The 15,159-nt window shown below is 38.2% G+C and overlaps 1 protein-coding gene across 1 annotated transcript; it reads left to right on the forward strand.

The window, feature by feature from the left end:
• The first annotated feature begins 11,070 nt into the window (after positions 1-11,070).
• On the forward strand, positions 11,071-11,864 carry LOC122731662 (protein EOLA1-like). Its single transcript, XM_043971916.1, has one exon. The coding sequence runs from the start codon at positions 11,124-11,126 to the stop codon at positions 11,643-11,645; it is 522 nt and encodes a 173-aa protein (XP_043827851.1). The 5' UTR covers positions 11,071-11,123; the 3' UTR covers positions 11,646-11,864.
• The last annotated feature ends 3,295 nt before the right edge of the window (positions 11,865-15,159 follow it).

Here is a 15,159-nt window from a genome sequence, read left to right on the forward strand (position 1 = left end):
TGTATTTTGAATGATTCTCTTATTTTCTTAATTTCTTCATTTTCTTAATGCATAGTCTCCATTCAGAGAGCAGGTCCACAGCAGTTTGGTGGTGCATTGGAAAGAGCCAGAAAGACTTGCGTTTAAATCCTACCTCAGATACTTGTGTGACCCAAGAGAAATAACTTTTGGACCTCAGTCTCTTCATCTGTAAAATGGTGTTTGACCCTATGGCCTTTTGGTTCCCTTTTAGCATTTGATCTGTAATCCCATGAGCCTGCTAAAATGTACTTTGATTTTCAAGCACAAAGTTCAGCCAAAAATTATGGGGAGGAGATATTATTTAAAGGAGAAAAACAGAACAGAAATCTTTGAAAGAGCAAACATGAATGCCAAAGATGTTTGCAGACCCCCAGAGCCACTGCTCCATAGACAAGTGTTCTTCAGGCAAATAACCTATCCTCCCACAAATTCTGTCTTTGCCCAATTCCCATGAAAGAGGGTAGGAAGAAAGGGCCATTTATTTATGTCTACAGTTTTCCTCCTCTTTCTCTATAATGTCCCCAAACAAAGCAAGAATGATTTCTGGGGGGGGGGGGGCGGGATTCTCCAATCTTTCAATATAATCACACCAGTGTAAGATGAAGGCAAAGCTTTCTGAGGAAGCTCCATATCTCAGTGTGCTACTGTCTCCCCTTCTCTCTGCCTCCTTTCCTTCTTATTCCCCATCAGTCTTCAATAAGAATAGTGACACCTGTGATTTTACTCACAGCTATGTGTTAATGGTGGATATAGCACTAGGCTAGGAGTCAGGAAGACCTGAGTTCAAATTTGACTTCTGACTTAACTAGCTGACCAAACCACTTGACTTCTGTCTACTTCAGTTTCTCCAGATATAAAATAGGAAGAATAATACCACCTAGTCTCAGGATCAAATGAGATCATATTTGTATTACTTTAGCAAACATGCTAGTTACTATGATTATTAATATCATCATTATAATTGCCAGTAGTATTATTGTTATTATTATATCACATACAAGAGGATGGTAGTATTGAATGGATTCATTGATTTAAACTCTCATATTATCCAAGCAATTTTCTTGTTGTAAATAAGTTATATATTGTAGTGAGTTCTTTTCTGATGCTTTTTCATGGTGAGGGGTTGACCCTAGTCTCTTTGGGGCTATGCTAACAGTGACAAATATGGCAGGTCTTCCTATGCTAGGAAGAATTCAAGAATCATCCCAGCAATCAATGACATATCTGTTGTCCAAGGAATAGGCTAGCTAAGTTTGAAGAGCATCATCAAGTTGGCCATAGGGTGACATGTGGCCACAGCAACTCTGAAGACCTTCTTTGGGAGCAGCATGAGAAAATCAGGCACCAATAAAGTATTGAAATAGGTTCCTGGGGATAACTAAAAATAGCCTTATGTTTCACTAAGTAAATTTTTATTTTGTAGCAGAGGCGTAATTTAGTTAACACTTTTCCACATGACCTTTTTCAGACTTGCCAATTATGAGTCATCCCAGTGTGAAGTAGGTATGACAAGCATTATTATGCTCACTCTACATATGTGGAAAATGAGACTCAGAAGTCTTGTGATTTCCTCAAAGTCCTATAATTTATGTTAGAACATACCCACTGGGAGAGTGAGTGCCCATAGTAAGAAAATCCATTTGTTGAATTTGCATTTCAAAGCAGAGAAGGGTATTCAGTTGTCATATTTACCCACAGACTTTCTTAGACTAGAAGATTATTATGCATCCCAGGGACAGCCACGGTTCTGGAGTCTGGATATGGGTTCCAGTCCACTTCAGATGTACCCTTGGGTCTCTCTTAATTCTAGGTCTTTTTTACTTTCCCATGCCTCTAGAAATTGTAGTAACACCATATGACAGGATTCATGGAATTTCTTATCAGTATCCAATGCTCTTTGGAATTCAATTCTTTTTAGATAGCATAGCTTAACTGTCAGGACTTTGGGGTTTTTTTGTGGGTTTTTTTTGTGTTTTTTTTTGTCTGAAAATGCCCCAACCATGGCTGAAGACTGTGGGCAACTCAAGGAGCCTTGCAGATCCAACAATGCTACTTGCTTAGGAGAGCCTGTAATTCTCTCCTCTGCCTAAGATTTTGCTATATTAACTATTAGCCAAGTGCAGGCAGGAGATATGTCAGGAAGATGGAATTCTACTGTCAAATGCAGTAAAAGAATGAACAGAAACAGAAAGGAATAAACTGCTATATCCTCAGAGGGAACTTCCCTTGCCTACCAGCTTGTTAGAGGGGACTCGGTGGAAGCGCTAACAGTTCTGATCAGAAGAGGATAATTTGTTTTGCAACATCCATCAAAAGGAAAGCAGAAAGTAGCTTCTAAGGAAGGTGCTGGCAAGGATACTCCATCGTAAGTGTGTGCTGCTTAAAAGGGTATCAGCCCAGTGACAGCATGGTGGCGGCTCTCAGCACACACTCTTTTCAATCATCTCCACCCACTTGCTTTCATAGTTTTCCCATGTCTCCAGAAAGCAAGGTCTGATGTTTGGAGACAAATTGAATAACTCATTGCATGTTGGCAATTTGGGAAATATAGAATTGTATAATAAATTTAATTATAAATCAATAGATTTGGAGGTGGAAGGGAGCTTGGAAATCATGTAATAATAACCACAATAATTTAATCATTTCCATAGCATTTTAAGGTTTGCAAAGTACTCTAAAAGTATTATTTAATTTTATCCTCTTATCAACCTTGAGAGGTGGGTCCTGCTATTATTCTCATTTTGCAGATGAATAACAGAGGCAGACAGAGGTTAAATAACTTGCTCAGCTAAACAGCTGGTAAACGTCGGAGGCTGGATTTCCACCTGAGTTTTCCTGACTTCGGTTACAGGACTATATCGAGGGGCAAATCTAGCCTCCTCTGGTCTGGAAAGGACTTTAATTAGGAAGAACTCATTTTATTTACTTCCTCAAACACTAGCTGTGAGACCTTGGGAAAGTCATTTAAATTCTCTGTGCCTTAGTTTCCTCATATATAAAAAATGAGGGGGGCTAGACCCAATGGCCCCTAGGATTCCTTTCAGTTCTCGGCATGTAGTAGTTCTCCTGAGGGACAAGCTGTGATGTTGAGCACTACAAAAGTAGAAGGAGACATGACTCCTGATTGACTGATGAACTCTTTTGAGCGGATTGCCATGGCTAGACAGTCTTCCACTTTCTATGCGTAAGCAGGATTATATCTATCTTTTTGTTGTTATTCAATCATTTCTGTGCTCTGTCCATTTTGTCATCCAGCTGCCCCTCATTTCTATCTACTACATATAAACTGGCTTTAATCTAAGGGTATGATAAAGAATTCAGAATAAAAGGCATTTCCCTCATCACTTTCAAGGGAAGGGTAACAGTTTCCTATGGCTGACTTAGCCCCCTCCCATCAAAAGCTGGTTATACAAAAAAAGCCCCAAACAAAAAAACCAAAACCAACAAAAATAAAACAAACAAACAAAAATACCCGGTTATACAAAAGACCATCCTAAATATCTAGTATACCATTTTACCAAAAGTAAGGCCTGAACAAAAATCAGAGAAATTATACGTATTAGATGAGTAAATACACATGAGTAAATGAGCTTTTCATCTGGGAACCAGATAAAATCTCAGCTTTGGCAAGGAAAGCAAAGATGGGTTACTGAGTTTGTAGTGGTGTACAGGTGGACAGTTCAGGGAAAGAGTCTGAGAGAAGTAGTTGAGAAGAAGCAAGCATAAACTTTTGAGTAACCAACTGGGAAACTCCCTGGAGCTGCAGACAGGAGGTGAAGTCAGCCCCCATTATGTCCCTTGACTCCTAGTTGGCTGGGAAATCTTATCTTGCTCCCAGTGGAAGAGCTCCTTCATTCTTATGTATTCATTTATCTGCTTTGGTCAGTGGGATAAAGCACTGACCCTAAATTCAGGAGAACCTGAGTTCAAATCTGGCCTCAGAAACTTGACATTTACTAGCTGTGTGACCCTGGGCAAGTCACTTAACCCTCATTGCCCCACCCCCCAAAATAAATAAATAATGTTCAATGAGAGGGCACTAAACTGGCAATCATAAGCTGTTATCCTTCCCTTGTGAGCTATCAGAAAAATGACTTTAAATTCTGAATTTATTGTGTTGATACATGGTAGATAAATGAAATTTTCTTGGAGATAGTGAGCCACAGAAGTCTTATAACCTGCCTGCCCCTTCCAGCAATGTGATACTATTATAATTAGCTTGAATGATATAATGTTGAAAATACTTTGTTTTATTTGCTCATATTATGGATACAAATATAAGTGACCACATATTACAAATAAGGAAACTAAGGTTTAGTAGGTTAGGACTTGATGCCACATCTTTACATTCCAACCCAGGGTTCTCTCTACCTTATTTATATATTTAATGCAATGTAGGAAGCAAATAAATATATCTAATCAGCATACTATAGGACCTATTGTTTTTGAGATTTCATTTGATTTGTAAATTCCTCACTTAAATATTTTGAAATATTGCTTGTGAACCAAGGAAACATGATTCCACCTATACCCTCCCAAAAAAGGAATGGAATTTTTTTGATTTTTCAGTCTCCAGAATAAATTGCTGAGAAGAGAAATATATTCTAGCATTTTCTGCATTTTGAATGTTGGTTTTCTTACATATTTCTCTCTCTCACTGTCTGCATGTATTAACTGAATTGAACTAATGAACAGTGCCATTGTTCCTGGGTGGGGTTTATCATTTCGTTTCCCTGTGGTCTTTCTCACAATCCCTGTGACTTTTCATAACAAAGTGTCTCTTTGTGGCAACGACTCCCTTTGTAAGTTGTCTCTTTGCTAGAATGAAAGCTCCTTTTGAGGGTAAGGACCGTTTTTTCCTCCTGTGTTTTCCTAATGTTTAGTATAATCCTTGCCAATAAGGCTTAATACTTTTTTCATTTATTCATTCATGAAGTGCCAATTTCCTGCCAATCACAGTGCCAAGCCCTGAGTGAGTGTAGGCAAGAATTAAACTGTCCCATGAGTTTATATTATATCAGGAAGGAATAATATGTGTATATATCACTACATATATATTTATTTTTCAGTAGATATATGTAATTTTCCCAAATATCTCCTCCAACTGGGCAGAACATAACCCATCTGTGCTTGCTTGTCCAGTGTGACTGTTCTTCACAACCCCTAAATACAAATCTTTGTAGATATGCCACAAGGCGTCATACCAAGTGCTGAGCAGAATATTGCCTGTTAGTTATTTCTTGTTCTCAACATATAACCTTCTATTTTTTCCCTAGTCATATATTTTCCTGTTAGCTATTAGACCTTCCTTTATACAGACACTTATATTGCATAGTGGTTAGAGCATTAGGCCTGGGATCCAGAAGACCTGAGTTCAAATCCAGCCACAGACATTTATTAGCTGTGTGATCCTGGGCAAGTCATTTATCCTCTATAACTCAACTATAAAATAGGGATAATAGTAGCAACAACCTAACAGGTGAGTTCCATGCCGGAGACAAAATAAGTGCTATATAAACGGTGATCCCCTTCTGTTTCCCTTGTGATTGTATTTTTTGAAGTAAATATTTCTTTGTAAAAGTTAATCCAACTATTAATGTCTAAATGGAACTGGAGTGCAGGGGTCTACACCCACTACACTTGGAGGAACATAATTCATAGGGGCTGGAACCATTCGAAGAAAGTCTATATGCTCCAAACTCCCTTAATGTTACTGGAGAACCCTGGGGGATGAGTGAAATCTAAGCCTTACCCAGTCTACAGGCATTAGGAGCCTTTATCCTACCAGTCCCCAACTTCTGAATGCTTTAATGATCATTGGGATTTCTGGGGATCTAGTGGAATCAGTGCTATGTCACATGCAAATTGCAGCAATAGCAAATAGCAATAGGAATTCACATTTAGACTCTGTGAAGAACATCTGCCAGGTTAGTGGCAAACATCCTTGGTGAGCACATGTCTTCCTAGACTGATATTAATAATCAAAAAATTGTCATACAAAGTTATCTCAGCTGTTCCATCTGTGAATTTGGCACCATGTTAATGATCCCCAAGCTTCTCCTAGAAACAAAAAAAATTCCATCTTTCTAAAACCAATATTTTCCTGGTCATGCTATACACCCTAAATTATATAGCATTGCTGTCAAAATTGTGGGTTACCCAAAGGGTAATATGTTGTGGGTCAAAATAAACTCCCTAGGGGCAGCTAGGTGGCTCAGTGGATAGAGCACCAACCCTGGATTCAGGAGGACCTGAGTTCAAATCGGGACTCAGTCACTTAACACTTACTAGCTGTGTGACTGACCCTGGGCAAGTCACTTAACCCCAATTGCCTCACCCCCCCAAAAATAAACAAACAAACTCCCTAGGCATCAGTTGCCTGATCTATAAACTGAAAGATTTGGGCTAGATGATGACCCCTTCCAGCTATAGATGCATGATCCTTCTGTTGATTATCTCCAATTTATTTATATGTCTTATTTGTACATAATTGCATTTTGTTTTCCCCAGTAGACTGTGATGCTTTGATAGCGGTGACCCCCCCCCCACATTTCTTTGCGTCCTCAGTGTTTAGATCCATAGTAGTAGTTCCTGATCCATAGTAGGTACTTGTTTACTTGTCCAAGTAAGAAATGTATGACTAGAATAGTAGGTTGGCTGGGAATGTGGTGTAAAACAGAAAGCATGCATGCTACCCTTGTAAAACAACTCACAGAATAAAACCTAGAGTAAGTTCTTCAGCACTTTGTGTGGAATCGCTCCTCTAGAGTATTTTTGAGAGTTGCTTGGGCACAGGTCCTACTGGATGAAAAGGCCTGGGTAGGTTGTGACCTGAACCACTGAAGGATTACTCCTGAGATTGGAATTACAGAATCATTGATGTACAGAACTACAGACTCTCTGCCATACCTAATGGGGAAGAGAAGAGAAGGCAGAAGCCAGTCTGGTGGTTGTGTGACTCATCCACAAATCCTTGAAAGGAGGAGAAGGTTGACAACCTTAGTTGAGTTTTGCATTATTTATTATTGACTTCTTCTCTGCTACTTGCCCTTCCCCAACCTTTATGCATTTCCTAACCGTATTTAGAGTTGACTTCAGACTTAATAGGCAATTTAAGCTGATTGTTTAGAAGGAGAGCATATGGCAAAGATGAAGCAATAGTCCTTTTTGGATGCTAATGACAACTGAATGTGTTCTGCCACTGTATAATTGTCAGGTTGTTTATGTGTGAACCCTTCATACATCTAATGCTCCAGGAAGTGAGTTCAGGTTACAATGGTTGATGAGGTGCAGGTGATGAAAGAAACGACTTAAAAAGCTGTAAAGTTATTCTAGCTTGAATTCCATTAGCACATTTTTCTCAGATTGGCCTCACTCTATTTTCCTTATTTGGAGTAACAAATCCTGACAAAAAGCAAGGAAACCATCTCATGGAAACTTTGTGAGATTTCAAAAAGATATTTCAACCATTTAAAAAGAATTCCATGGAATCCATCTCTTCACTGCTTCTCCTAAGATCTTTAGAAGGTCTTCCTCCTCCTCCTCCTCCTCCTCCTCCTCCTCCTCCTCCTCCCCCTCCCTCTTCCTCTTTCTTTCTCCTCCCTTCCCTATAATCATAGTGAATGTTTCTTGTGCCTGCTGGGCATCTGGAGGCCAGCGAATTTAAGAACCTTTAAAAATGAACCCAACACCCTCTAGATGGCGCCCTGCTATTACTTTTCCCTCAAGTAAGCGTCATTCCACTGTCAAACAAGCCTAGCTTTCTTGTCCTCCAAAGTTGGCATGGTTCTTTTGAGTTTCACTTAGGCTAATTTGCCGTAATGTTCAATCTTTGCTTGAAAACCTATTGTTTTTTTAGGCTATCCAGAAACCACTGTACTCTGAAAACTGCCCAGCAATGATGTGCTTTATGTGTTGTTCAGTCATATCTGACTCTTTGTGACCTCATTCAGAGTTTTCTTGGCAAAGATATTGAAGCAGTTTGCTCTTTCCTTCTCCAGCTCGTTTTACAGATGAGGAATGGAGGCAAACAGGGTTACGTGACTTGCTCAGGGTTGCTCATGAAGATGAGTCTTCTGGATTCTAGGCCCAGTGTTCTATCCATGGTGATAACTAGCAAAATGACTCATATCAATGTTGAATAAAACAAGCCCATTATCATAGAGTTTCTGAGTCGAAGGAATGTTTGTGACCATCTAGTTCAATCTATCCCTGGACAGAAATCCTCTGCAGGACATTCCCAATAAATTTACTTGAGGGGGAAAAACTACTTCTTAAGGTGGTCCTTTCCATGTTGGGTTAGCTCTAATTGTTGGGAAGCTTTTCCTTACATCAACCCTACATTTGCCTTGGCAGCTTCCATCTCTTGTTCCTACTTTTGCTTTATGTGGCTAAAAAGAATGAGATAATTCTGGGCAGACATGCCAGCCTTTCTATGCCTTCTCTAGGCTAAACTTCCACAGTTCCTTCAGTCAGTTCTTATATAGCATAAACTCGAGTTCCTTATCTTTGCAGGTTGTCAATGTCCTTCCTAAGGTGGGGTCCTTGGGAATCAACATAATACTCTAGCTGTGGTTTAACCAGAGGTTTCTTCCTTCCTTAATTCTGGATATTCTCCCATTCTTAATGCAACCTAAGATTGCATTTGTTTCCTTGAGTGCCATCTCACACTCTTCACTCATATTGAATTTATATAATTTACTAACCACTTACCTACCCATCTCCTTCCTATATGGACTACTACCTAGTCACATCTACTCTATTTTATACTCGTGAAGTTGTTTTTTCAATCCAAGCATAAGACTGTACATTTATCTCTATAAAATTTCATCTAATATTATTTGACCTAAAGTTCTGTTCTGTCAAGATCCTGTTACATCCTGACTCTATTTTGCAGTATGTTAGTCATCCTTTCCAGCTTTGTTCTATTTGTATATTTGAAAAGCATTCTGTCTATGCCAGCCATTGATGAAAGTATCAAATATAGTGACATAAATCCTTGGGACATTCTATTTGAGAGTTTCTTTCAAGTTTACATGAAACCATTGGTAACTACACTCTGGGTCTGATGATTCAATTCATACCGTTATAATCCATCCTGATCCATTGAAGGGTACTATGGCCCACCTAGCATCTCTCCATCTTTCATATATGGTTTTAGAATGAGAAACTTTATTAGATGCTTTATGAAAATCTGGGCATGCTATATTCTAGATTATACCAGTCTGCCAGTCTAATAAGCCTGTTGAGAATAGAAATTAGATTAGTTTTGTCATGGCCTATTCTTGATGAAGACATAGTGGTTCTTAGTGATCATTACTTCCTTTCTAGGCCATCACTAAACATCTCTTTAATAATACATGCTAGAATTTTTCCAGAAATTGAAGTCAAGCTCATTGGCCTGTAGACAGCTCTCTTCCTTATTTAAAAATTGGGGATTTAAAAAATCTTTTTCTAGTTCAGTGGTATGAGACTTGTCCTCCATGATCTTTTAAAGATTACTGACAGAGGCTTTTAAATCATATATGCCTATTCTTCCAGTAACCTAGGCTATAAATAATCCTCCTGATACCATTCCCCACCACAAACAAACCCCACCACAACTTCTTTTCCCTCAGGCTCAACTCTTTTTGTCAACTACCATTCATCCAGTGTCCTATATTCATAACTAGGCATTATCTTTGGTCTGCTATTTTCTCTTATACTTTAAATATATTCAGCTCCAAATTAATTTTCCCTTTCTCTGCAACATCTCTTGCAAAAGTCTCAGGATATGTATGTGGTGTTTCCCCCTCTCAACTCACCATTCCATTCCTCTTTTCACTACTAGAATAATATGAATAGAATACAGAATTTGGAGTCAAGAAGACCTGCATTTTGTCTTTAGAGATTGTTTTTAAACCATTATTTTTTCTTTATGACTTGCTAAGAGCAAAAGGATGAAGTAGTGCTTCCATTATATAGATTTAGCAATCACATCACAGTGAGATGATTTTGTTGTTTGTCGTTCATTTCAAAGAGGACCAATGACATCACAGGTGATGTCTTGACTTGTGTGTGAATTTGATTTAAGTGAGGCAGAGTTGAGCAAAGTTGTGAGCCTCACTCTTCCAGAATCATTCACGTCCAGTGGCAAAACAAAAATCAAGATAACTGGTGATGGCTTGGGATGCAGTGAATGAGCTTGCCATCACTGATGTCTGAACAAGCTCTAACCATTCCCCAGAGCAGACTTTAATCACCTTCATGGCTCCTGGAACAAATTGTTATGATCTGCATATTCCGCCTAGGAGAAGTTGGGGTGGACATTCCCCTAACTCTACAGGTTTGAGGCCTATGGGTTAACCTCAGCCTGATTTAGCCCATTTCCCAAGACAATTTACTGGGGTGTGGCTGCTGCTCATGCTACAGCTTCTTAGAGCCACAGGTGAGAGCTGGATAACAGGTGGACACAGGTGGATGAGTAGCCTGGTATTGAAATCAGGAAGACTTATACTCAAGTTCTTCTGATATATACTGACAAGTATTTATGGCCCTGGGTAAGTTATATAATTTTTCAGTGCTCTAGGCAACTCTCTAAGACTTAATAAGGCCAAGATATGATACTGACCTTTATTAATAGAGGCAGTTTCTTCACCGTGGAAGTCCTTATATACTAATGATATCATAGATTCAGTCATTGTTCTATTTCCAGGAGAAGAAACCACTTTTCCAAGGCCAGACATAAAGCAAGTCAGAGAACAATGAATGGGAAAAATACTTGTTATATTTTTCATTCCAACCACTGCATCACAGAATAATTTCTAGAGATATCAGATACCCCCAATTCTTTGTCCTCTAGGCTTCTCCACAAAATATTGAGTAACAATTGGAGATGACCTCACAAGTATCCGATTGTATTGGGTACCATATTGCTTCTTACAGTGTAATCATATTCTTTTAAAAGAAATGCCCTGCTGTTTTCCCTTGAGGATGTGGTTCATTCATTCTTTTGGAAGCTATGATTGCTCTTCTAGACAATTTGGCTTTTAAAAAAGGATTATTCCCGCCGAGGCTCCGCTCTGCTCTCCTGCACTCCCTCTCTGGTGAAAGACTAATCATACATGAATCAGAGGCTTGAGAAAGAGATGAAGTTTGGCTGTCTTTCCTTCCGTCAGCCTTATGCTGGGCTGGTCCTAAACGGAGTCAAAACCCTAGAGACTCGTTGGCGTCCTTTGCTGGCAGACCAGCATGGCTGCACCATTGCTATTCACATTGCTCAGAAAGACTGGGAAGATGAATCATGGAAGTATATACTGGTGGACAGGCTCGGGATGACAAGCACTCAAATTCAGGCGTTAATGGATGAAGGGGAGAAATTTAGTAGAGGAGTTATTGCTGGACTTGTTGACATTGGGGAAACATTGCAGTGTCCTAGAAATCTGGCTCCGGAGAAGATGGTGGACCTAGAGAATAACGCTGTGCTGACCGACTTGAGACAAAAGTACCTAACAACACTTTCAAACCCAAGATGGCTCTTAAAACCAGTACTTGCTAAAGGTGGGAAGGATATATTTCAAGTCAAGATCCCCAGAGAACTGATCCCTGTGGAGCAAGGAAGTTTTATCATGGCTTCCCAAGAATAAAGTTGCAGAGAACTGAGCCAAACATCTTGAATGGATACGAGCCATACTGTAAATTCCTTTTATTGTATTAATTGCACGAGATGTCCTCTACAGGAAAAAAAAAACCCATCATTTCTCAAAACCAGATCAGTGGGAATCGTGATTTTCAAGCTAAAGCATCCGTGAGGTATATATCTTTTTCACCTATTGACGATAATGTTTCAGATCATGAGGTCTAATGCAGACAGTGATAGCGGTCAATAAATGTCATCATGTTAAAAAAAAAAAAAGGATTATTAAGGTCAAGTTCTCATATCTCTTATTGTCATCTCTCCAAATTCTCACTTTCCTCTGCTTGTCCTGCTTGGTAAAGGGCACTATGTGAGAAGGAGTTTATCCCAGGGAGTTTGGTTGACTGGGAATCTTGGCCAGTTTTTTCCCTACAAAGTTGTTGATTGACCATTTTCCTTTGAATGTTTTCCAGGCCCACAATACTTGCTCATATATTATAGAGTAGCTTTTCAATATCTCACTCTTCCAAATGATCTTGAATTGTCTAAATTAATCTCTATTAATGAGAGCTAGAAATAGTATGAAGTTCAAATTAAGAAATATGGTAGTGTTTAGTTAATATGGACTAGATCTATGATGTCATTAGTGTAAGAAACTTCCTCTACAAGTAATGATTGGTCCCTTCTCTGCAATTTATAGACTTAAACAGCTACCTTAGGGGTCAGATGACTTACCCAGGTTCATACAACCAGTATGTGTCAGAACTAGGACTAGAACTAAGGTCTTTTTGGCTTTGAGGCTAGCTGTCCACCTGCTATCCTGCCTCTTTGATGTATAAAATACATACATAGGGAAACAAATAGCAACTTTTGGGTTCTTAATGAAATGATCATATGTCATTTGTTTAAGAGTTAATTGGATATCAAATCTAACTCCTAAGGTGAGTCAAATCACTGCCAATACCGCTACCATCACTTCCCCACAACTCCATGAAAAGAGATCAGCACCTTGAGTAGTAGCATACTGTTTGTTACCCCTCCCAACCCCTAACACCACCCCTGAAGGCATCATCCAAGGAACCAATGCTTGCAAATATGTAACCTGGCACCCGATTCTGTAAGAATTCTAGCCCCTACGTTCATGGCAGCCAAAGCTACTAAAGACCTGGATATGAAAGTTTTTACCACCAAAGTCCTTGAAACATCAAAGGATTCAGATTTAGAAATGGATATGGTTTTGTCAGTGGAAATAATATTAAAGAAGATAAATTTCCAGCTGTTTTGCTGGTATACTCTAATGACAATGGATCCTTTCCATTTGACTTGTAACTGAAATCTCTTTTTTGTATTATCTCTCCCATTAGAATATGAACTTGTGAAGTCAGGGAGTCTCTTTTATATTAGTGTCCCTAGCCCTTAGCACTTAGTTACAAGAAATTTCCATTCATTCATTCATTAGCAATATTTTTCCTCAAAATCTCTTTAATGGTGTCAGTAACACAAGGATGACAGGCTTCAGTCAAATAATTATATGATTATTTCAGAGATCATTAATATAGGACAATCACCAAGTTGTGGTTTTAAATAATTATATACCTCTGTATCTTGGTTCTAGTCTGACTATGGCATTAAGGGATATATTAAATGAACTATATTTCAAAACCATCAGTTCTATAGCAATTAAAAAAATCTTTGACCTGTACTTGCATTGTCCATTTCTCATTAACATCACCACTGCCACCACCACCATCATCGAAATTAATGCAGAAGGTTTGGACATAGCTTTCCTTTCAAATAGTAATGATTTTTCTAGTGACTAAAACATTCTGATAAACAGCTGCTCTATTCAGAGACCAAACTTCCGTCCATGACTGCTCAGAGTAGGAAATACTGAATTTATGACCCAGAGGGCTGAGAAGTAAGAATAAGAATCAGAGTGGCTTTTATTAAATTTTCCCATTCACCTAGCACTGTGGACACACTCAGAAACAGGGGAAAGAGCTTGACTGGGAGAGAAGGAGAAGAGCAAAAGGAGAAAAAATGCACATCCAGGGGAAGGAAATCAATGAGCAGAAACATTTCTAGCTTTCCATTGCACATATCAAAAGAGGGAACATGGATGAACTGATAGAAAAACATGCTTGGAGTCAACCTAGGCTAAATTCCTGCTTCTTACACATATGTTCATGTGATACTGGGCATTCTGCCAAACTCTTCAGTGATCTGAATTATTACTTTCTAAGACTATAGGTTATACAGCAGGTGGTGATCTGTATTGACAGAGGAAATTCTCTCAATGGGATTTCCATAAAACAATTAAATTATGTGTCTGGTTTTATTTATTTATATATACACACACATATATATGTACATGCATGCACATACATATATATGTATGCATATATGTGTCTTGTTATATATGTACATATACACATATCAATACACACATATCATTGGAGTTAGAATGGAAGTTCTTTCTACCTCTTCATTACCAAATAATCTAATTAAAGTCACTTAGTATCTTGCAGAGGTGATGGATATAATCTGATTTAATGAGGCTTAGAAAAAATACTGTGTCTTAAGCGTGTGACTTAAAAATATGCATTCATATATATATATATAAACTTATCCATATGCAAAAAATATATAAGCTTGAAAAACAAGCCACTTATAAATTCATGTTAAATACTTAATTATTTCTTGTGATACATCGTATATTATCTTATAGCATTGTTTATTTGTATGCTATGTTCTCCCTGCTAGAAGGCAAGGTTCCTGAAGGCCTGAAATATACCTGATCTGAATCTCATCACCCAATACGGTGCTCTGGCCATAGTAGAGGGGTTCTGAACTCTTTCAATATTGTTTTCTTTTACATTATTGTGGTCATTTTTGCATACTCTTCTCCTGGTTCTGTTTACTTTACTCTGAATCAATTAGTACAAGAATTCCAGATTTCTCTGATTTCTATTTTTGTTATGTTTTCCATTATAATCACACTCCATAATTGGATCAGCCATTCTCTAATTAATTGGCTGTCACTTTTTCTCTAATTCCTTGCTACTATAAAAAGTGCTGCTACATTTGTATACATCTGGAGTCTTTCTGTTTGTCTTTGACTTCTTTAGGGTATATGTGTGGTAGTGAAATGTTGGACATTTTCATACTTGAGTGTGATAATTATCAACAAAACCATTAGTGATTCGGTCTTAGGATTTTTTTTTCTAGTGAATTTAGTTTTCCAGAATTTCAAATAGCAAAATTTATAAGCATTTTGCAAATGTGCATTTCAAACACCTATGATCTTAACATAAAATGAATAAGAATTGCTTTTATGTAGTGCTCTAAGGTTTACAAAAACCATAAATATTATTTTCATTTTAACCTCATAACCACCCTAGGAGGTAAATGCTATTACTATTTTCCTTTTATAGATGAGGAAACTGAGATATACAGAGGTTAAGTGACTGATCCTGGACCATACAGCTAATAGGTTTATGACATCTTTGCCAAACACTTGCTTT

The sequence above is a fragment of the Dromiciops gliroides genome, chromosome 6 (genome assembly GCF_019393635.1).
Source record: "Dromiciops gliroides isolate mDroGli1 chromosome 6, mDroGli1.pri, whole genome shotgun sequence".
NCBI lineage: Eukaryota > Metazoa > Chordata > Mammalia > Microbiotheria > Microbiotheriidae > Dromiciops > Dromiciops gliroides.